The 23,695-nt window shown below is 42.5% G+C and overlaps 1 protein-coding gene across 1 annotated transcript in view; it reads left to right on the top strand.

The window, feature by feature from the left end:
• The window catches only part of DCST1 (DC-STAMP domain containing 1), a gene marked incomplete at both ends in the record, with an annotated part of 195,121 nt that overhangs the window by 17,285 nt on the left and 154,141 nt on the right, over positions 1–23,695 (top strand). Inside the window, 2 exons of the mRNA XM_082266269.1 lie at positions 8,703–8,799; positions 9,850–9,928. Coding sequence (XP_082122395.1) covers positions 8,703–8,799; positions 9,850–9,928 — 176 coding nt within the window. The remainder of the gene's footprint in view (positions 1–8,702; positions 8,800–9,849; positions 9,929–23,695) is intronic.

Genomic DNA, 23,695 nt, shown 5'->3' with positions numbered 1-23,695 from the left:
AGTTAGGAATGTGAACCGAGGACAATCCTACATAACAGCTAAAGGAGTTAAAAAAAGAAAAAAAAGCAGAGGTTAGAGTGGGGTGTGGGGGTTAGCATCACTCTTTAAGAGAACCCTGTTACCTTGCCCATTTAGAGAAAAGTGATAGGGACTCTTTAAAGTCCACCAGTTATATTGACCTTCACAGCATTTACTTGCCTCACCTTTTTCCACTGTCAGCACTGAAAATACCTGGTGCGTCTATGTATAGAGGGACATGTAACATGTAACCTTCCCCCAAGATGAAGTGCTGGGGCTTAGCAGCCAATCTGTAGTTCAGACCACTGTCACATGACGACAGGAGCTGACATCATTGCTCCATGTAGACTGTGACACCTAGTATCACAGCTGCGTCAGAAGAAGAAGTAGCTGGAAAGCGTTCTGAAGGTGAGTATAATTACTGTGTCGAGAGGTGGCCTTCTAAGAGACCCTGTCACTTTGTCCTGAATAGGCAAGGTGGCAGGGTCTGTTTGAGCTTTATAAAATAATTGCTTAGCAGTTACATGTGTTCTACCAATTTTTGCATAGCAAATGTGAAATCTTTCTTTATTTGAGCCCGTCAGTGTCAAGGCTTCAATATACTAACTTGGAAGGTGGGTTGAATCATCAGCTTGTGATCTTGTGAGCTTTCACTACATCACAGAGTGGTAAAATATACCATCCACACTCATTAAAAGAATTCAGCTGAAAGAGTGGAGAAGAAAAAAAGGTTTGACAAATCTTCTGATTGTCAGAAGAATGGAGATCTTTTTGTGTGTGTGTGTGTGTGTGTGTACGGGGCTCTCTTTACCTTGTTCTCCCATATTATCTGAAAAAGCACTTATAGTCTGCAATAGACATAATACACATCTCTTTGTGCGCCCTTCTTGTCAGGCTCGTCTTGCAATTGGCTTATTTTGGCTCTATTGTTACAAATGGTGATGCCCATGCTGTTACATAATTATGTTTCCAAGAAAGTATGGATTTTTATAATGTCGCTGTGGGGTGGTTAGGATTGCTCTTGCTAATGCTGCCTTCTATTTAATGGAACTCAGAAGGCACAAAAAACACTTGGTGCTGTCTCCATAGAAGCTGCCTTTATTTTCAGTTTTGCTTTTTTTTTCCTTTTCAAAGAAGATGTTTATTCATTTTTGACTTTTGGTTTTAAGCTGATTTACAGGATATCTTCAGGTACTATTTATCTTACAAAATGTTGTAAAAAGACATCCACCTGTAACTTTTTTAATGCTGAATTCCAGGCACCCTAGAAAAAAGCCCAAGTGGACTCCTGCTATGTCAATGTTTAAAAGATAACTGTACTTTTAGTTATCCTTTACTTGACACTCCCCCTACCCCAAATTTTATACTAACCTGTCCTCATTCATCTGTTTTGTCTCTTCACTGTTTGGTCCCCTGGAAGTTGTACATCAGCCAATCTTCACATCCCCTGCCTGGGCTTTTTTTTAAGCATCCTCATTTATTTCTTTTGAGAGGATATCCATAGGAATAAATAAAGATTCATCCAAGCATAGCCAGGAGACTTTTGGGAGGCTTCCAGTGGGTGGCACAGCAAAGACAGGTAGGTATATGGCTTCAAGTTGGTGATGGGGGAAGAAAAGGTTAACCTTTAATAAAAGCATTTAAAAATATTTTTTTGTGTTATAAATTAGGCTTCTATGGTCATCGTGATCATCAAAGGTACAGCAGAAATACATGTAAAGCCCCGTACACATGCACAGATTGTTGGCCAACCGATCGGCCGTCTTTTGTCCAGTGTTGTTTGTTGGTTGAAATGTGCTCTAGACTTGCACTGGACTTTTGTTGGCCAACAAAAACCAACTTCAGAAGTGATGTCATGTGCTGGTTTACTTTCCGTGTGTTTTTTTTTCTCTGAGCATGCCCAGTCTTGCTCATCTGATTTTTGTCTGCCGAAATCTGTACTGACTGACGGAAAATCGGCCGTTCTTTGTTGGCCAACAAAAATTTTATAGCATGCACACCAGATTTTTTTCGGCCGAAAATTTGCAGTTGGTTGTCGGAAGCATCATACTAACAAGCCTATAATCGGCAGATCGGACGTTGGCCGACAATTTACGGCCAACAATCTGTGCATGTGTATGGGGCTTAAGTCACCACAATATTAGGTACAACTTCTAGCTGACATAAATTGACAAAAACAGAATCATGTGGCAGTAACTCAATACACATGCATGGTCATTAGGAGCCTCATCTTTCTTTCAATGACTCTGATCAGAAGCATAGTTATGCGTGTGTTACATTACAGTTGTTCAACACTTACAGAACTATATCTGCTAGGAGGGATTGTGGGGCCGCCATGTTATGGCTAGGGGACGATGCTTGTAGGCAGAGAGTAATATACACCCATGTGATTGGCCACCACTTAGATTCGACAGTCAGGATGGATTACTCATTACCTCAAAACATCCTTGCTGGCCCCTACTTATGCAATGATGCCATGGCTCTCACATCAGTACCCAAGAGGGCAAATCAGTGACTGGCCTGATTGCTAAAGACAAAAGGTACCGTGCAAATAGGCCCTTACCCCTAATAGATATGAAGACACAAAAGATAGGAGAAAGTGGGGCTTTGCGGGCAAGTGGGAGTAGAAGGATCACACCAAAACCAACTTCTAAAATAATTTACATTTTATTGAATTTCATCATAAAAACATGGGCGTGTGCGCTCATGTTGACAAGGACAAAAAACATAGGACAATACTTATAAAAATCAATTAATAGGAGTCATTTAAATAGAAATACATCCCATAAGGGAAAAGAACCAAGAGCCTGTATAGGATGGAAAAAGTAGGTCTCAGATGGAATGCGGTCAATGTAGGTCCCCAGCAAGCCAACGTGTTTCGCTCAAGGCTTCCTCAGGGCCAGTGAGACCATGACAGACCGGTATTTCCTTTTTAATGACTCAGGAGATGACAGATTGGCGACACATAGCCTGATTGCTCTTATACCGCATATATGAAAAACTGATCCATTGGATTCCAATTAATGAACGAATATACTGTTAGAATGCCCAACAAAAAAAAATACACAACATGTCTTCCACCTGGTGTATCATTTAGAGAAAGGAAGGTTTAGGCTGGACAAGATAAAGCCAATGCAGAATATTCACAGCAAACAGTAAGGTTTGCATGTCAATTCAGCTATTCATATCTTTGGATCTCATGATGGTTTTTATACACAGTTATAACTGAAGGTAACCTCTGCTTAGGATGTTGCTCAGGTATGTGACAGATTTACTTTGAGGTCTGGATCACATGGGTGCTTTTGGTGCATTACCAATAAACTCTATAACATGAGTTTTGATTAAAGCGCATCAAAGATGCAATAAGCAGGATTGGTTTTATTGCACTGCACCTAAAATGCTCGCAAAATGCATAGGTGTGAACAGGGCCTTAGGAGAACCTGCAAAGACAGAAAAATTACAAGTTTCACTGCTGACTTGTTTTTAAAAGGTACCATTCTGATCCTGTCTTTATTATCTCATCTGAAAGATCTGAATTCCTCCCATCCTACATTTAGTCACTTGCTGGTCAGTGCGGTCAGTGTCAGAATGACAGTCCTGGAGCTTGTACCTTTGAAAACAAGTCAGCAATAGGTACTATTTTAGATTAGCCAGGATTCTCATAGGGTTTTTGGGTGTGACTGCAGCCTATTATCGCACGATACTGCCCATTATATCATATGTGTACTGAGTGTATGATTCCTGTAGGCTCAGGGACCAAGCAGTGCATGCATTCACAAAGGGGGTCAGAAAGATATAGCAGATTCCAGATATGTACGGCAGAAAGAAAATGTAAATGCACTTAATGGCCACTTTATTGGTTACAATTGCTAGTTGATACTAATGAACAACAACAGAATCGTGGAAGTAACTCAATACACAAAGTATGCATATGTTAAACTGTTGTTGGACTAGACTTTAAAATGGAGAAGATATGGGATCTAATCATCTTTGTGGGATGATTTTAATGGTGGATTTGTTTATTGCAACATCTAAAAAATTCCTTCTGGGCATTTTCCACATTACAGTTGGAAAAGAGTGTACTGTAATGCACAAAAATAAGCAGGGGGTGGCACTTCTATGGATACATCTAATGAGTTTAATAAGAGATTTCATAGAAAGAGCATGTATCGACTTATTTGACCACATGTGCTCAGATAATCTCCCTTTACAACACTGTTATACAGAAAGGTATTTCTAAACATGCAGCACATTGGGTTTTATTTATGGTAGGTGGTGGTGATGGTGATTGTGCACACAATGGGGTTGATTACTAACAGAATATAGACCGGTACCCTAACATTGTGACTGTTTACTGAACTTTGTAAATGATGTGAAGCTGTGTTGACTTCAATCAAGCAATCCCATGCTAGTAAAAGTCCTGTTTTTGCCCGTGACTGGGTATTTAAGTAAGCAACCTGTGCTCCTTTAGTAAATCAACCTTACATATTTCTTCCTGTACATTAATATATGTAATATTAAGAATCAGGATCATGCTTTGCAATAACTGTGTGTCCACTACAAAAACTTTGCAGGTTCCCCCACACTGAAAAATGTATCATCTTTAAGTCCCGATTTCCATTAGTGCGATAACAGACGTCGCATGTGATTCGGAGCGCAATGCTCTGAAAATCACATGCGATGTCTGTGCGATGCAAATTCAGCCATATAGATTGTATAGATTGCATCCGGACACAACTCGTACAGGACCCTTTTTTGGGTCCGCAGCAGAATCAGATTGCATGGTGGTTCACACCTATGCAATTCGATTTATGTCCGAACTGACAGTTCGCACTATAATATGCAAACTGATCTGGGGATGTTGTTAACTTTGTATTGACACTCCCAGCAATTCGCATATGGCAGTGTGAACTGCCTGCGATTTGAATGCGATGTGGGAACCCGCAGTAGATTTGCAGGGTTCCCGCATCGCATATATGTAAACCGGCACTTAATGCAATGCATAATCTTTGCCTCTGGTCAGTTGAGTCAAAACTACAAATTATTGAAAGTAATAGATAACCTATTCCCATTTTTATAAAAGGGTAAGCTCATAGCAGCCACATTGTCAGTGTGTGTTGAATCTGTTAAGCGGAGCTGACAATTCTCTGTAGGGAAAGACACTTTTGTCTTTTTCTTTTTATTGTGGCATTGGTACATGTCTCCCATGGCATTGCCTGGCTTACCATGCCTTTTGTTTTACAATAGTTTGCCTATTAACCCTACAAATTATCAGAATTAAAAAACAAGATTTGTCTCCTATAGACTTTAGTGGGGTTCACTGCAAATTTTTAAAAATTCAAGCAAGATTTGTGAAAATATTTACAAGCCAAATCAGGAAATTTTACTTATCTCTACCTACCAAATTCGCTCATCCTAATTTATCAACATACCTGAGTATTTTGCTGCATGTGTGCACCATGTTAAGGGTTGAAGAAAGGTATACCTAATAAAGAGTAGGGATGATCGAACTTTTGAAAAGTTCGATTCGACCAGAACACCCGAACTTCCTGAAAGTCCGGTTCGGATTCCAGAACCCCATTGAAATCAATGGGACCCGAACTTCTGGAATCAAAAAACACAATTTTGAAGCCCTAAAACCCAATAAATGCCCCTAAAAAGTGCCTAGGGTTCTGGGTCATGCCCCAGGGACTATTAATCACACAAAAAAAAGTTCTTAAAAATTTTGATAGAGAGCCAATTATTGAAAAAATTATTGAAAAAAAACAATGAGATTTCGTGTCTGGGGGGTCTAAAAAGTGTACCTGTGAAGTTTCAGCTCTGTAGAATGTCCAGAACCAGAAAAAAAAGATAATTTTTCTTATAATTTTTAGTAGCGCAGGGATGGGGTTCGGCTCCTTTCACACCTGGGCGTTTTTGTTTCAGGCGTTTATTGGGCATTTTTTGGGCGTCTTTGGAGGCAGGCATGACATCTGAACTTCTGTATAGGGGTATATATACACACACACACACACATATATATGTGTGTGTGTGTGTGTGTAGCGCAGAAACCCCAACCCTGCGCTACACACACACACACACACATATATATGTGTGTGTGTGTGTGTGTAGCGCAGGGTTGGGGTTCCGCTCCTTTCACACCTATATGTGTGTATGTGTATTTGTGTATATATATGTGTGTGTGTATATATACTCCTATACAGAAGTTCAGATGTTATGCCTACCTCCAAAGAATGCCCAATAAACGCCTGCAACAAAAACGCCCAGGTGTGAAAGTTGCGGAGCCCCATCCCTGCTCTACTGAAATTCTAAGAAAAATTATCTTTTTTTTCTGGCGGTCACCCTGACATGGAAGAGTTCGGTCACCCTGGCATAGCAGAGTCAGTTCACCCTAAACTACCTTACGGTCACCCTGGCATAGCAGAGTCAGTTCACCCTAAACTACATTACGGCCACCCTGACATGGAAGAGTTCGGTTACCCTGGCATAGTAGAGTCAGTTCACCCTAAACTACACTAAGGTCACCCTGACACCAAAACTTTCCCTACAGAAACTGAATTATTGAATCTAACTATAGTGGTATATAGTACCCTAACTACACTGCATATCCCTTTCCTCGCACTAATAATTGCAAAATGACACTGGAGCAGCAGGAGTAATAGAAATGCTTCCACTCTATTGCACAGCCTCTCTATTACAATGCTAGAGATTTGGCGGGGCTATGTTATATACTGGGGGGCTTATTGGGGGCGTATTCACTCCTGATTGGCCTCTGGACCCCCTAGTCACTCCAATCTGCTTTTACTGATGTTTCTGGGCCAATCACGGGCTTACAAAGCCCAGTTCCTGTCCCATTGCATTTTGGGCGGTTCTGGTGGCCGAATTCCGAACTATTACCGCAAAAAGTTCGGAATTCGGCCGAATTTCGAACAGCCAATGGTCGGGTCGAACCGATGGTTGACCCGGACCATTCGATCATCCCTAATAAAGAGTAAAAATAATAAAGGCAATGAAAAATTGTTACTGGCATACGCATTGAAAAAAGAAAATGTAGAAAAGTTGAAGGACGTGCTTTACTAAAACCTGCAAATGAAACAGCTTCCTAATCCTGGGAGGCCAACTGTCAGGGAAACAAATACCCTCTTGTCCTGAATCACATTAAACAATATACAATGGATCTCCCTCTTTGTCAGATAACTACTGATTACATTTTCCATCAAGGGCATTACAAGAAAATTATGGAAACAGCAAATTTGGTTTGCTAATTCGTGCAGTGTCCACTCAGCTCTACCAATGTCTAATTTAAAACACGTATAAAGTATCTCTTCTGGAGCTGTAATACATGGATAAATGTATTCATGATTAAGAGCCGCATTTTGAAATTTGCTCAGAAAATAAGAGCTGGAACACAATTAATTTGCCTCCAATGTAAATGGCTTTTACAATGGCAAAGTGAGGTAATATGCACTACATGACTGTTAATATTCTGTTGTGCACGCTTTGTACATATAAATAAGGATATGGAGAAAATAAGGCAAGAGAGGTTACGAGAGTTAACAGAACGGCAAAATGCATTCAAGCATTTACACACATTACACAATAAAATGCAAGCTGTTTCAATGTCTATTTTTTCAACGTCGGGTAATATACTACTGTTCAACTTTAGGTATTATTCTAAAGGGTTGCTCCAGGAAAGATATAGCTTTTGTCCATAGCAACTCATTAGGCATTCACTGAGATTTAATTGGTTAGTATTAGTTGGTATGGTGGTTTAATGCTCAGGTTCAACTTCTGAGCTATCATCTGAAGTGTTAGAAATGTGTCCTTTTATTGTGGATATTGCCCTAATTCCTGTCCTAATGATCTTCCGAATGGGGATGCAGACAGTAGTGAAAGCAGGACAGACCTTTACCTACTTTATCCTACAAAAAAGGAAAACCATCTCCTACTCAGCTTCATGTAACGGAAATGTATACCTACTTTTTATTCCACATTCACTACATTCAGCTGCAGACAGTGAGGAAATACAGCCCTGTGTAAGGCTAGGCATACACGTGGGCTGATCAAGAGTAATCACTTGATCCCCCCATCTACTCTAAACAGCAGGATCGGAGGATTCTCCCTTGCCAGCTGTTGTATTCAGACAACCACAGAACTTGCAGCCATCTGAATATCAGAACAGCGACTGCTTCCAATCCAATCAACAATTTTCAACTACGGCACCACACAGCTCAATATTTGTTGAGCCAGGTGGTCCTGACAGGTTTACTTACAGCTTGTTTTTGGGGCGTTTCAACATGAATCAGCTGAAATTCAAGACAAGAGTGTATAGACAAGTTAAGTTGAAGTCCTGTCTATAGTCACAGCTTATAACTCCCAGTGATGCTTGGCCTATCACAAACTACTAGTGCTGTGACTTGGAGTGAGTCAAAAATTCCTTGAGGCCTGGAAGTACCTGATGTTTTTCTAGATTCTGGTGACTGAATGGAGGAGCGATGGCATAAAGGAAAGGTGAGTATGTGCTGCAGGGAAGAGGGATATTAGAGCAAACCTGTTGTATGCCGTAATTTAAAATTCAACTCTTGGCTCAGGTCTTGCTACCCCAATTCGATGTCCGCCCCCACCCACCGTGAAGCACCCCCCTAATACCAATGAAAATAAATGGTATATTTACCTTTTTCCAGGGGTCTTCAACTGGGTTGGATAACGTTACAGGACCTGCTTACCCTCTTTCTCGCCTGGCTTTGGACAGATCTTATGCGCTGCAGACAGCGGCATAAGGTAATGATGGTGCGCCACTCTTTGCAGAATTCCTCCTATGAGTTTGAGAGGGATAGCCTTAACACCCTTGGTTTACAAGAAGTGGGTTGAATGACACTGGGTGTCATTCAACCTTGAACAGGAGTAGTGCTGCATTACTGAATCAGTGAGTTTGCCAGGGACAGTGCCAGAGATGATTGAGTATAATAGCCAGAGCAGCTTGTTGATTTTAAGCAACCAATCGTTCTAACCTTTATTTAAATGTGCAAACAGAATCTAAGCTATAAAAGATCGACCTGCTATTCAGCGAGGTGGTTATCCAATATAATTGTTCCTTGTTGTTGTGGGAGAAACTAACCATACCTAGCACCTAAAAGTGCAGAGGAGTGGAGTGTATTGGGCAAGCTAGAGTGGTCTGAACTGATACATATTGTAGGCTAAGCTCTTAAAACCTAGTATAGACAATGCTGAAGATATCATATCTGCAAAACCCCTCAATGGAATCTAAGCTAGGCAAGATAGGCGTATGATGCAAAGGCATTAATGTTTTTAAGATAACTGCTTTCACCTTTACAATCACGGAAGCATAAAGACGAGGTCATCCTCGTTGCCTTGTCTGATACAAAAAATTAACTCATGCCTTTGCCGGGAAACCGATTGTTTTGTTCTCTCACATAAGAATCATAAGGATGTTAATCTAATGATGGCTTGGTGTGGAATGCATCACAGACAAATGTAATTTGCGGGGCTGGCTTGTTTCTGTTCATTTCATGGTTCTTATTATCTCTCAGCAGCGCTGCAGGTATGTAATTGCACGTCTGAAAAATTTGGTTTTGTTTTGTCATCGTGACAGAACATTTTGTCTTGAGACTTAATTAAATCTGCCTAGTTTTAAACATCTACATACGAGAAGCAAAAGAAGGTACGTACTTTCTGGTTGCGTTGGGAAAAGAAAAGATTTATGAAAAATAGCGAGATGAGTGAAACAGCGCGCTCGGGGGCTTATCTTACGGCCTGGAAGCGGTGGATCCTTTTACAATCAGACATAAATTTCCTCTTTATGCTGAATAGGTGTCTTCTGTAAACCATTCCTTTGGCGAACAGCGTCTGAAATATAAAGATGCTAAAACAACTGTGTTCATTGCTACCGGTAATGGGGAAGCGCTATGGGACTGGTTTTAAAGTGATATGAAAAGTAAAAAGTTGCTCTATATATATGTATATATTTATACACACAGTATCTCAAAAGTGAGTACATCCCTAACATTTTTGTAAATATTTTAGTATATCTATTCATGTGACAATACTGAAGAAATTACACCTTGCTACAATGTAAAGTAATGAGTGTACAGCTTGTATAACAGTGTAAATTTGCTGTCCCCTCAAAATAACTCAAGACACAGCCATTAATGTCTAAACCGCTGGCAACAAAAGTGAGTACACCTCTAAGTGAAAATGTCCAAATTGGGCCCAAGTAGCCGTTTTCCCTCCCCGATGTCATGTGACTTGTTAGTGTTACAAGGTCTCATATGTGAATGGGGAGCAGGTGTGTTAAATTTGGTGTTATCGCTCTCACTCTGTCATACTGGTCACTGGAAGTTCAACGTGGCACCTCATGATTTCCAAGACCCTGAAACTGAGCGTTGTGGCCAAGACCATACAGCTGTTTAACAGGACATGTTCCATTCAGAACAGGCCTCACCATGGTCGACCAAAGAAGTGCTGCCAACATTGCTGCAGAAGTTGAAGGGGTGGGGGGGTTAGCCTGTCAGTGCTCAGACCTCAAATTGGTCTGCATGGCTGTCGTGCCAGAAGAAAGCCTCTTCTAAAGATGATGCACAAGAAAGCCCGCAAACAGTTTGCTGAAGACAAGCAGACTAAGGACATAGATTACTGGAAACATGTCCTGTGGTCTGATGAGACAAAGATAAACGTATTTCGTTTAGATGGTGTCAAGCATGTGTGGTGGCAACCAGGTGAGGAGTACAAAGACAAGTGTGTCTTGCCTACAGTCAAGCATGGTGGTGGGAGTATCATGGTCTGGGGCTGCATGAGTGCTGCCGGCACTGGGGAGCTACAGTTCATTGAGGGAACCATTAATACCAACATGTACTGTGACATACTGAATGATCCCCTCCCTTCGGAGACTGGGCCGCAGGGCAGTATTCCAACATAATAATGACCCCCAACATACCTCCAAGACGACCACTGTCATGCTAAAGAAGCTGAGGGTACAGATGATGGACTGGTCAAGCATGTCTCCAGACCTAAACCCTATTGAACATCCATGGGGCATCCTCAAACAAAAGGTGGAGGAGCGCAAGGTCTCGAACATCCACCAGCTCCGTGATGTCATCATGGAGCAGTGACAGAGGACTCCAGTGGCAACCTGTGAAGCTATGGTGAACTCCATGCCCAAGAGGGTTAAGGTAGTGCTGGAAAATAATGGTGGTCACACAAAATATTGACACTTTGGGCCCAATTTAGACATTTTTACTTAGGGGAGTACTCACTTTTGTTGCCAGGGGTTTAGACAGTAATGGCTGGGTGTTGAGTTATTTTGAGGGGACTGCAAATTTCTTCAGTGTTGTCACATGGAAAGATATAATAAAATATTTACAAAAATGTGAGAGGTGTACTTACTTTTGTAAGATATATATATATATATATATATATATATATATATCCCTTCATGAATCACACAGTGATGTGTTTTTGATTTTCTCAAATGCTATTCTTTTTAGCAGATGTAGTTGAAATCAAATATTTTTTTAGCATGTTGAATTATTTGTATAACATGACACTATGGTCTTTGTACATCTGTTGTAAGCTTTAGGGTGCACACCCAAATGCAACAGGCTGCCCACTCCTATGATGCTAACCCTAACTAATCTTAAAACTGCTCCCTTTCCCCTCCCAATTCTGACTAAACTATTTATAACAAAATGTGCATACTTTCCTATTTTTAGGCTGTTCTAGTCTGATCTTGCGAACCGTCTTCCCTTTGTCAGCTAGTGTCGGCCGCAGGGGAGAGGAGGGAATGCTGAACACATTGGGCCATAGTAAGCCTATGGGTGACGTCACCCATACAAGCTGAGTGCTCTCTCCTCTCTTGCACCCGGCACTGGCTGACACAGGGGAGATCACGTGACTGGACTAGTGTGGTCTGAAAATAGGTAATTATACAGATCTTTCTTACAGAGGTTAGTCAGAATGAATAGGTGTTAGGAGTGGGGAGGGAGCATTTTTTAAAGTAGCTAGGTTTAGCATGGAATTCTACTTTAATTTTCACCTTTTGATTCTGCCAGTAACACACTTTCAGTTCTTGAATCGCATTGCTTACCCCAGCTGTATCAGGACAACAGAAACAGGATATGACTATAGGACTCTGCCCCTCTCCTTTTCTCCATGAATAGAGGAAAGTGGGCCTGTAATCCTAAGAGATAGGTGTGAACAATGCAACCGATAACAGTCAGTAAAGGCAAGAAGCAGTGACTAAGTGGTTAGCACTTCTGCTTAGCAGCACAAGGTTGTTGGTTCGAATTCCAACCATGATACTACCTGCCTGGAGTTTGCATGTTCTTTCTATGCCTACGTGAGTTTCCTCTCACACTCCAAAGACATGCTTGTAAGTTAATTGGATTCTGTGTAAATTGGTCCTAGTATGTGTATGTATTCATGTGAGTTAGGGACTTTAGTTTGTAAGCTCATTGTGGGCAGGGACTGATGTGAATGTACAATTTGTATGTAAAGTGCTGCATAAATTGACAGTGTTATAAAATAATAAATAGGAAATTAGTGGTACAGAAGGCATTTTTTGCACTTATTGAACAGATATAAGATAACATTATTATTGGTATATTTAACAGACCAGAAGAAACTAAAGAGGAAAACTAGTTAATGGTTAAATATCCTTTAAGCATTGTTCAAATTTTTTTTCAATTGAAATGGATACTTGACAGAATGATGAGTAGATATTATAGCCCAACTCCTGGCACAAGAAAAAACTACCTTTGCGATGGGACCACCCTCACAAGCAAAAAAACAAAGAGCACAAATTGCCCCTTCCTTCTCCCCAGCACAACCCCCCCTTCCCCCTCAGAAAAAAGCAACAAATCTTCCTCCAGCAATATCCCCCCCCCCCCCACACACACACACACACACACACACACACAAAAAGAGAACAAATCTGCCTTCAACACAATCCACCCAACCCTAAAAAACATAGATCTCCTTCTATCAGAAATACACACTTCTCCCATGCAGACCATTCAGACCTCAGATATTGACCATGGGCATAGTAAGTGGAAGTGGAAGTCCTAGGGCTCCCTAATATGTGTCATGCAGCATTACAGTGAGACCTTGTAAGGAAAGGCCTTCTACGCACAGGCTAAAACATGTTTCTTTTCATTAGCACTGGCTAATGCATATGTGCATTCACAAACTTGCGCACACGAGCCATCGCACATTTTCATGGAACTGTGACAGATGTTGGTACCACACAGGCTATTTAAACTCAGCCAGTGCTCAGGATAAGTGATTCTTTGTATTTCACCCTTCACTGCATCCTATGTTCCCGTTATCCTGTATCCTGATTCCAGCTGCTGACCCGGCTTGTCTGACTACTCTCTGAACTCGGTCTGTACCGACCCCAGCTTGTCCTTGACCTCAGCTTCTGTCTGCTCCATTGGCTTCTATTGCACTGATTGGCTCCTGAACTGGCTTGTTCCCAGACCACGCTATTGCCTGCTCCTCTGTACATGATCTGTCCTGCCAGAAGATGACCTGGCTTGTCTGACCCTGCTTCCTGACAGATCCTGCTGCGCCTGCTGTTCTACAGTGTGCTACAAGTGCATGCCCCCCATGCCCTCTGTCGCCAGTACCAGCCTGCTTCAGTCTGCCATTCTCCAGCTGTCTACCAGGCCGTCTGCTTCACGGAAGTCCACTGACAACCTCTCCTGCTTGGTGTGGATACCCGCTATGCTACTAGTAGGACCTACAGGCACTCAAGCCACTCTGCACTTGTGCGCCTTCTGTTCACACTACCAGGGGCCCTGAGTCATAGGTGTAAGAGAGGCCTTCCTCATCATTTCAAGCTCTGCCATAAGGTACATAATACACCTACATATTGTCAAAAAAAGAAGAGATTTCCAGTCACAACTGACCAACCAGCCTGCGACCAACCGAATTGACCTGTCTAACAGTATGCGTTAAAAACAGGGGTTTGGTTGCACACATTTGCAAATACATGCGTAAGCTGCAGGCCCAGGAAAGGCACTCTGATATCTGCAGTCCCTAACTCTACAATTTAAAGCAGGCATGTCCAACCTGTGGCCCGGGTGCCACATGCGGCCCAGAGCCCCAGGCAATGCGGCCCACTGCCCCCTGACAATTTTTTTTTTTTTTGATGGGGAAGAAGGAAGTCGGGTCAGGGGCACGGCCACAGGGGCTTCGAACTAACTATAGGCCAGCCATGTCCAACCTGTGGCCCGGGGGCCACATGCGGCCCAGAGCCCCAGGCAATGCGGCCCACTGCCCCCTGACAAATTTTTTTTTTTTGCTGGGGAGGAAGGAATTCTAGTCAGGGGCACGGCCACAGCGGCTTCCAACTAACTGTAGGCGGAGTCTGCGTTGGAGGGGGGGGGGGGTGAGTGCTGTGGGATTACAAACAGAGCGGGGATCTTCTGCTTACCCAGTCGCCGCTCTCATAAGAAGCCCCTCCTCCTGGACCGCCTCCTATGATACACAGCACATTGGTGACATCTATCATAGGAGCAGGTCCAGGAGGCAGGACTTCCTATGACAGCGGTCGCCAGGTAAGCGGGAGATCCCCGCTATGTGTAATCCAGCCGCTCTCCTCTCTCTGCATTGCAGACTGCATTGGATGGGCATGCACTGGTGAGGCTATATTGGATGGGTATGCACTGGTGAGGCTACATTGGATGGACACTGATCAGGTTGCATTGGATGGGCATGCACTGATGAAGCTGCATTGGATGGGCATGCACTGGTGAGACTGCATTGGATGGGCACTGATTAGGCTGCATTGGATGGGCATGCATTAGTGAGACTGCATTGGATAGGCACGCACCTGTGAGGCTGCATTGGATGGGCACTGGTGAGGCTGCATTGGATGGGCACTGATCAGGCTGCATTGGATGGGCATGCACTTTTGCAGCTGCATTGGATGGGCACTGATCAGGCTGCATTGGATGGGCATGCACTGGTGAGGATGTATTGGATGGGGACTGATCAGGCTGCATTGCATGGACATGCACTAGTGAGGCTGTATTGGATGGGCACTGTTTAGGCTGCATTGGATGGGCACGCACTAGGCTGCAAGTGCCGTGGGATCTCCTAGCTGCCGTGGTAGACTTAGGATGTCTGCAGTCAGTGACAGAGCTGCTGCTTCCTATATAGTTCCGGCTCACAGGTGGAGTGATATGAAATGCACCCCTCCTCCACCTGTGACAGGAGCCATACAGGAAGCAGCAGCTCTGCTTTCTACTGCAGCCGCTGCTTCCTCTAGCAGTACCTGACGTCATAACCAGCATTACCCGCCAGCAGTAACCGCACCAGCAGTACCCGCATGACCAGCAGTACCCGCCAGCAGTAACCGCTAGCAGTGACCACACCAGCAGTACCCGCCAGCAGTACCCGCATGACCAGCAGTACCCGCCAGCAGTAACCACTAGCAGTGACCACACCAGCAGTACCCGCCAGCAGTAACCGCACCAGCAGTAAGCGCACCAGCAGTAACCGCAAACAGTCTGCAAAATAAGTAGAAAACGTCTGTGCATTAGCATGTGTAAAATGTTGCAATATGTTTTTTAATAACTAGTTTTGTCATAATATGTCATGTCCTTGTTCATACATGTATTAATAAGGACATGACATTTTCTGGCTGCCTAAGTCACATGTGCTAGGGATTCAACTGGCCACCAGCACATAACTGTAAATATCCCAGCATGTGCAGTGTTCCTGACTCCTACCACCTTTACCACTTCAAATAACTGAAGTGGTCATGGTGGTTAGAGTGTTTCTTTAATATCTCTCAGAAGAAGTAAACCTCTACGCTGATTCCATTTCATTTGATTATCCTCTAGTTATCCTCTAAATTAGCGCGGGAAGGGCACAGGGGCGTTTTATTACTTATATACCTTAACTATAGTATATATTTTATATGCGGCCCGGGAAAATTTCTCTACAGTCAATGTGGCCCAGAGAAGCCAAAAGGTTGGACACCCCTGATTTAAAGAGTCTCTACAATGAGAGCACATGCATTTAATGGGATAGATGAAGGACAGTTGACCAGAGGGAGCCCACCCCTGCTTAAAGGCACAGGGTCACACTGAACACCCAGCACATCGCACAATGACGGCAAAGGTGTCAGTGCGTTGCCTGGCTCAATATAGATATCAATAATGCAAAAAGTGGTCACCACCTCCACTTATAACTGGTCTTAGTGGTAAGGAGCACTGGAAGGGCGGACGCAGATAAAAAAAAACGAAGAGATTTCCAGTCACAACTTACCAACCAGCCTGCGACCAACCGAATTGACCTGTCTAACAGTATGCGTTAAAAACAGGGGTTTGGTTGCACACATTTGCAAATACATGCGTAAGCTGCAGGCCACCGACAAGGCACCTACATATTGTCACAGTGTGGGTGTTGCTAACTTGGAGGGCACCGAAGAGGATTCTGAAGACATTTGAACTCATTGCGGATGATCTGGGGGATTTGATAAATCCCCCCCCCCCCCCAGAATCTATGCCCTAGTCCAATTTAACTTTTCTTTCTCTGTGTGATTTGTTTATAAGTACCTATAATGCAACCTTTTTCTCCAACGTTCCTGGAACATCACATAGTTGCAATACCGTGCTGCCTATTTTTTTTTGTTATAGTTTTCAGTTAAAAGACATAAAAGCCATTAAACTCCTGACTGATTTTCTTTCCAACAGAGAAGAAAATACCTTACGTACTTAAAAGTAGCTGTTATTATAAAGCGTGTTGCACTTTAACATTTTAACTGCAACCAGCACACAACGCTACATTCTATCTCACTTTTTGTCAGCTTGAAAAATTAAAGTAGAAAAGAGATTTAAAACTTTAAGAAAAAGAGAGGTTTAAAAATGTATCGCTCTTTGGTTTTCATTCCAGCATTACACCAAAGGGAATTGTATTTCACAGAAGAGGTCACAAAGTTTAGCGTAACTGGAGGAGGAGGAGAGAACAAGCTGATGCTAAAAAAAAAAAAAAAAGTTCTCAATGAAAATTGTCTCGTTTCATGCCGCAGACTCCCAGCAGAGGCCTGCATAAAAGTCTGTCTAGACCTGATGTATTATAACTGCATTAACAATAATAATCTGACTTGGAAAGGTCAAGGATTAAGTGGGGTCCTATGCCCTGAAGCAAAAGGTAATGCTGCAAATTACATAGAAGAGGTTTTTACAACCTGCCTTTCTACCAAGCTGCTGACACTTAAGTAAGGACTCCCAACAAAATTTCACGTTAAGGAAATGAATATTATTTTCAGTTATATTTTTATGTGCCTGCATAGCACTGTAAAGCACTCATAGAACCGAGGGGTTCATTTGTCCCATCACGTATCGCAAATAAGAGGAATATTGCTCATTTCAGGACAGTGGACAGAACCATGCAAGTCATATGCTTATTCCCTAACAGCCAGATGCACATACAGAACCACTGGTGTATAGTACAGATATAGCCTAATATTATAGAGCAAGTTATTCCGTGCTGCATTCAGTTGTTTCTGGCTTTTTATAAAAATACATAGAAATCATGGATTTTCTTGGTACTCCAAAGACATCAAAGAAACAGCTTTAAAATATCAACATTTATTACAAAAATGTAAAAAACAACAAAGTATTCCAAGATACAACGCCTATTGTTTACAAATTATTAAGCTATTCTCCTCCTCTGGCTGTGACATAGTTTCCAATCTTGATGGTTCACATCTCTTTATATTGAAGTAAACTTCAGGATAGAGATACAGGGGAGCATACACTATATTACCAAAAGCATTGGGACACCTGCCTTTACACACACATGAACTTTAAAGGCATCCTAGTCCAGGGGCTGACTGGAAACTTTCGGCCCAGGAGGCAAGTACAAACCAGAGACCCATGGTACAGCGACTGGGCCCCTCTCCCACTCCCCCTCTTTCCAGTCTCCTCCTGACCTATATTCCAGGCTGAAGCTCCACTCCAGGTACTCTCTACTGACTGGCTGAATCCAGGTTCCCGACCTGGCCAGAAGGGGCGGTTTGGGGGAGCTTGGACAGCTCGGTCAGGGCTGTCTGGGGGAGGAGATTCTCCAGTGGGGCATGGAACAGGCCTCTGCTCAGAAACAGTTTACACCATCCATGCAGGGGGATGGTGCTGTGCTCTGTCCTTGTCTTCTACCCGCACTCAGTAGGTCAGTGGCGGGGACTTTTAACTTCTTTTCACCTGGAAATCTTTAGGCATGTCTGTGGCAGAAGCGGTGCAGCCTTATACGTGGCATCATAGCAGCCCAGGGGGCAATTGCCCCCCTGCCCCCTGGCCCAGTCTTAATAAGAGCAGAGACTGCAGGCCAGGCCTTCTTGTCCAACATCAGTGCCTGACCTCACAAATGCACTTCTCGAAGAATGGTCAAACATTCCCATAGACAACTCCTAAAACTTGTGGAAAGCCTTCTCAGAAGAGTTGAGGCTGTTATAGCTTCAAAGGATGGGCCAACTCAATATTGAACCCTACAAACTATGATTGGGATGTCATTAAACTGCTTGTGCGTGTAAAGGCAGGCGTTCCAATACTTTTGACAATATAGTGTATGTACAGAAAGCCCAGTTTACATGTTTTGTGATAATCATAGTTTATTCAGGAGGAATGGGGGGGCACGGACCATTGAGGAGGGAGCAAAAAATTACTTAAGACATACATATAGACAATGCACCATAGAACAGTATATACAGTATCTCACAAAACTGAGTACACCCCTCACATTTTTGTAAATATTTTATTATATCTTTTCATGTGACAACACTGAAGAAATGACACTCTGCTACAATGTAAAGTAGTGAGTGTACAGATTTTATAACAGTGTAAATGTGATGTCCCCTCAAAATAACTCAACACACAGCCATTAATGTCTAAACTGATGGCAACAAAAGTGAGTACACCCCTCAGTGAAAATGTCCAAATTGGGCCCAAATTGTCAATATTTTGTGTGACCACCATTATTTTCCAGCAATGCCTTAACCCTTTTGGGCATGGAGTTCCCTGGAGCTTCACTGATTGCAACTGGAGTCCTCTTCCACTCCTCCATGATGACATCACGGAGCTGGTGGATGTTAGAGACCTTGCACTCCTCCACCTTCCATTTGAGAATGCCCTACAGATGCTCAATAGGGTTTAGGTATGGAGACATGCTTGGCCAGTCCATCACCTTTGCCCTCAGCTTCTTTAGCAAGGCAGTGGTCATCTTGGAGGTGTGTTTGGGGTCGTTATCATGTTGGAATATTGCCCTGCGGCCCAGTCTCCGAAGGGAGGGGATTATGCTCTGCTTTAGTATGTCACAATAAATGTTGGCATTCATGGTTCCCTCAATGAACTGTAGCTCCCCAGTGCCGGCAGCACTCATGCAGTTCCTGACCATGACATTCCCACCACCATGCTTGACTGTAGGCAAGACACACTTGTCTTTGTACTCCTCACCTGGTTGTTGCCACACACGCTTGATACCATCTGAATCAGATGCATTTATCTTGGTCTCAAAAGCCCACAGGACATGGTTTCAGTAATCCATGTCCTTAGTCTGCTTGTCTTCAGCAAACTCTTTGTGGGCTTTCTTGTGCATCATCTTTGGAGGAGCCTTCTTTCTGGGATGACAGCCTTGCAGACCAATTTAATGCAGTGTGCAGAGTATGGTCTGAGCACTGACAGGCTGACCCCCCAACCCCTCAACCTCTGCAGCAATGCTGGCAGCACTCATACCTATAATTTCCAAAGACAACCTCTGCATATGACACTGAGCACTCAACTTCTTTGGTCGACCATGGTGAGGCCTGTTCTTGAGTGGAACTTGTCCTGTTAAATTGCTGTTTGGTCTTGGCCACCGTGCTGCAGCTCAGTTTAAGGGTCTTGGCAATCTTCTTATAGCCTAGGCAATCTTTATGTAGAGCAATATTTCTTTTTTTCAGATCCCCAGAGAGTTATTTGCCATGAGGTCCCATGTTGAACTTCCAGTGACCAGTATGAGAGAGTGTGAGCGATAACACCAAATTGAACACACCTGCTCCCCATTCACACCTGAGACCTTGTAACTCTAACAAGTCACATGACACCGGGGAGGGAAAATAGCTAATTGGGCCCAATTTGGATATTTTTTCTTAGGGGTGTACTCACTTTTGTTGCCAGCAGTTTAGACATTAATGGCTGCGTGTTGAGTTATTTTGAGGGGACAGCAAAATTTGCACTGTTATACAAGCTGTACACTCACTACTTTACATTGTAGCGAAGTATAATTTCTTCAGTGTTGTCACATGAAAAGACATGATAAAACATTTACAAAAATGTGAGGGGTGTACTCGCTTTTGTGAGATACTGTATACAACAGAATCTCAACAACAATAACTACATCTAAAGGACCGGTCTTGAAGATGGCTGCTGGGACTTACCCAGATTCAGAGGACTACCAATATGCCAGGGAACCCAAGCCTAGGGACTAAATTCTCCCTGGGGCGGACATGGGAGCCTATATCAAACAAGGGAAACTTTTCAGTTAAAACTAAATGAAAACAGATATATTTCCCAGGTATAAGGATAAAAAAGCGGGACCTGTATGATTTTACTGTCTTGTTAGACATATACTACATAGTTAGTGATATCAGTCCATCCAGTTCAACCCATAATGTGTGTGCGTGTGCGTGTGTGTGTGTAGCAAAATCTGCACCTAGGTCATTTTACCAAACTGTGTATTTTAAAAAATGAGTTTCTATATACGTTTTTTTATATTTATGTACATGGTTGCAGACATAATTGGTCACTACATGTGCAGGCACTGCTTACTGTTTTGCAGCTTTAAACTGTGGTTGTGCTTTCCAGCTTGTCCCCACAATACATGTCAATGAGTCAGCTGACACATTGAAAACAATGCACTCCCTATGTGACTAAAATCTTATCTCAGCAGTTGTTAAGCTACATCACATACAGAGCTCCCACTAATACACTGCTCAAAAAAATTAAAGGAACACGTTTTAATCAGAGTATAGCATTAAGTCAGGTAAACTCTTGGGATATTGATCTAATCCGTTAAGTAGCAGAGGGGGTTGTTAATCAGTTTCAGCTGCTTTGGTGTTAATGAAATTAACAACATATGCACTAGATGGGCAACAATGAGACAACCTCCAAAACAAGAATGGTTTTACAGGTGGAGGTCACAGACATTTTTTTTCCTACTCATCTTTTCTGACAGTTTTGCACTAGTTTTGAAGGAACATTGAGTCAGCTGATAGGCTTCTGCTGTGTCCAATCACAGCAGGAGAGGGGCACCAGCGGCGCGCGCGGGCGCCCCAGACCGGGAAGTGTCAAATCACATATTTTACATACCTACGTTATCTGGCACGGAGCGGCTGCCCTGCCACAGTATACGTGCGTGGGGTGGTCACTGAGCGGATAAGAAATAGCTGTTTGTTTCACTGTGTCCTTTCCTTTTTTTTTTTTAATTGTTTATTTATCAAAATTGTAATTGTTACAAATTCCAATAAAAAATATATCCAGTAATACACATTCCATAGTTTTATGTAATACAGAGAAAAAAGTTAAAACTGAATAATCTACCCTTCTTTTCTCCCTTCCCTGTGTCCTTTCCAGGCCAATTCCTGAATAGGTGGGTACAGACTTATTATAATTACCTGATCAAATCCCAGTGTTGTACTGAGAAAAGCTGCAGTGTCTGCATCGCTTCATGAGTTCAATGGCCAGAATAAATTATTATTCTGGCCAATGAAGTGAATTAATGCCCAAGGGCTTGATGCATCTAAACGCAACTAGACGTGCTTACAAAAGTTTTTTCCCAAAAAAACGTTTCTGCCCGGAGGAAAGGCGTCTAGGAGAAATGGAAAAATGCCCTGTGTGCATGATAAACAAAACCAAAGAAAATTCCCAGCTCAGCTCGCCAGCCAGCCAGCTACCAACCCAATTAACCTGTCTAACAGTTTGCGTTAAAAACAAGGACTTGACAAAACGATTGTACTTCTTATAGTGATATATGTAGACCGGGTACCTTCATCGCAAATACTATAGCAGCATGTGCTGGAAGAAGCTAAGGAAGCAAGGAGAATTAAATTGAGAAACCTTAAGCACAAGCAATATCCCAGTGAAAGGTGTTCACAATGAGGTGGTACCTTTTATGACTAAATACAATAACACCATCAGCAATATTCAACCATCAAAAAGCTTCTTTGCCTAACTGTTCATTTTTCTTGGTATGTATAAATGTACCTATTATTCAGACTATGATGGGTTTTGGTTAGATTTGGAATTTACCTCTTTCTCCTCCCCTTTTGGCTTCTCACATTACCAGCTTTGCCCTTGCTGTCCCATATAAAAGATAATATAGTAATTTCTCTCTTGTCAATCTATAAAATATTATTTAGTATACGCAAACTATATTATGGTTTGTTGGAAACTAAATTAATAAAGATATAAACTCTTCTTATAATATTTATCTAGATTTTAATAATCTCCGGGAATAATTTCCAAGGTAGCCCTGTTTGATTGGACAGCTAAACTTCACTCCTTTTGATGCTACCATTTAGGAGACCCTTTAACTGTATCAAAGTAGGGTATGTACAAGGGATAGGGAGAGCATTGTTTACTATGTTTGTGATCCAATCTATAGTAATGTTTTAAATATATAATTTAGGCTGATCTTTATTTGCTCCTGCACTCGTCCCCAGGTGATAGTTTATGTTGGCGCCCATCTTGAAGGTCAGACTCCCAGGGTGAGCATCCTGTAATATTCCACAGTTACAATACGACACGTAATGAATGGAAAGATATTGCATATAACAATGTGTCTGTCTATTTACTTTTGATTTTCTTGTGTTCCTGCAGGATCTCTGGTCTTTTCTTATATTTAGGCTCCTGAAGAAGCGGTTAAAGACTGCGAAACACGTTGAGCAAGGCCCAATTGCAGATTTTAGCCCAAACATACGTTGTTTAATTACAACATGGGTAAACATTTCAGTACTGCTATTCACCCTGTATTTGAATTGACCAATTGTAAATGATCATGCAATGTATTTGTGATTGTAAGTCTCCTTTTTTCTATTTTGTAATAAATAAATCATTTGTCTTTATGGAAGTGTTTAAAATAATCCTTACAGTACCATTAAAATCCCCCTTGCCCCATACTTCTCCCCCCCCCCTTTTAATTCTCCCTGCTTCCTTAGCTTCTTCTGGCACATGTTGCCATAGTATTTGCAAAAACAAGGGCTTAGTTAGCACACATTTGCAAATACATGCGTAAGCTGCGGAGGCCGCGACAAGGTACCCCTTTTTTTTTTTCCGCAGTCCTAACTCTATACATTTTTAAGAGCCTCCACAGTAGAAGCACATGAATTAGAATAGATAGGCAGAGGGCAGGTGAACATGGAAGGAGCCCACCCCTCCTTAAAGGCAAAGGGGTGCACTGGACACCCAGCATTTAGCACAATAGAAGCAAATGTGTCTAGTGCATCCCCTCACCAATATTGCTGGCTGGCGAGTTGAGCTGGGAATTTTCTTTGGTTTTGTTTTACATGCGTTGCCCTTTCATGTGCTCCTTGCTGCAAAGGCCAGTTATTGGTGGGGGCAGTGGCCATTTGTTTGTGCTGTTGGAATACAAGTGAGGAGACGCACTGGACCCCTTT

Source organism: Pelophylax lessonae, assembly GCF_965119305.1.
Source record: "Pelophylax lessonae genome assembly, chromosome: 8".
NCBI classification, from domain to species: Eukaryota; Metazoa; Chordata; class Amphibia; order Anura; family Ranidae; genus Pelophylax; species Pelophylax lessonae.
Note: the sequence above shows the minus strand (reverse complement) of the source record. Positions and strands in the feature narration are given on the sequence as shown.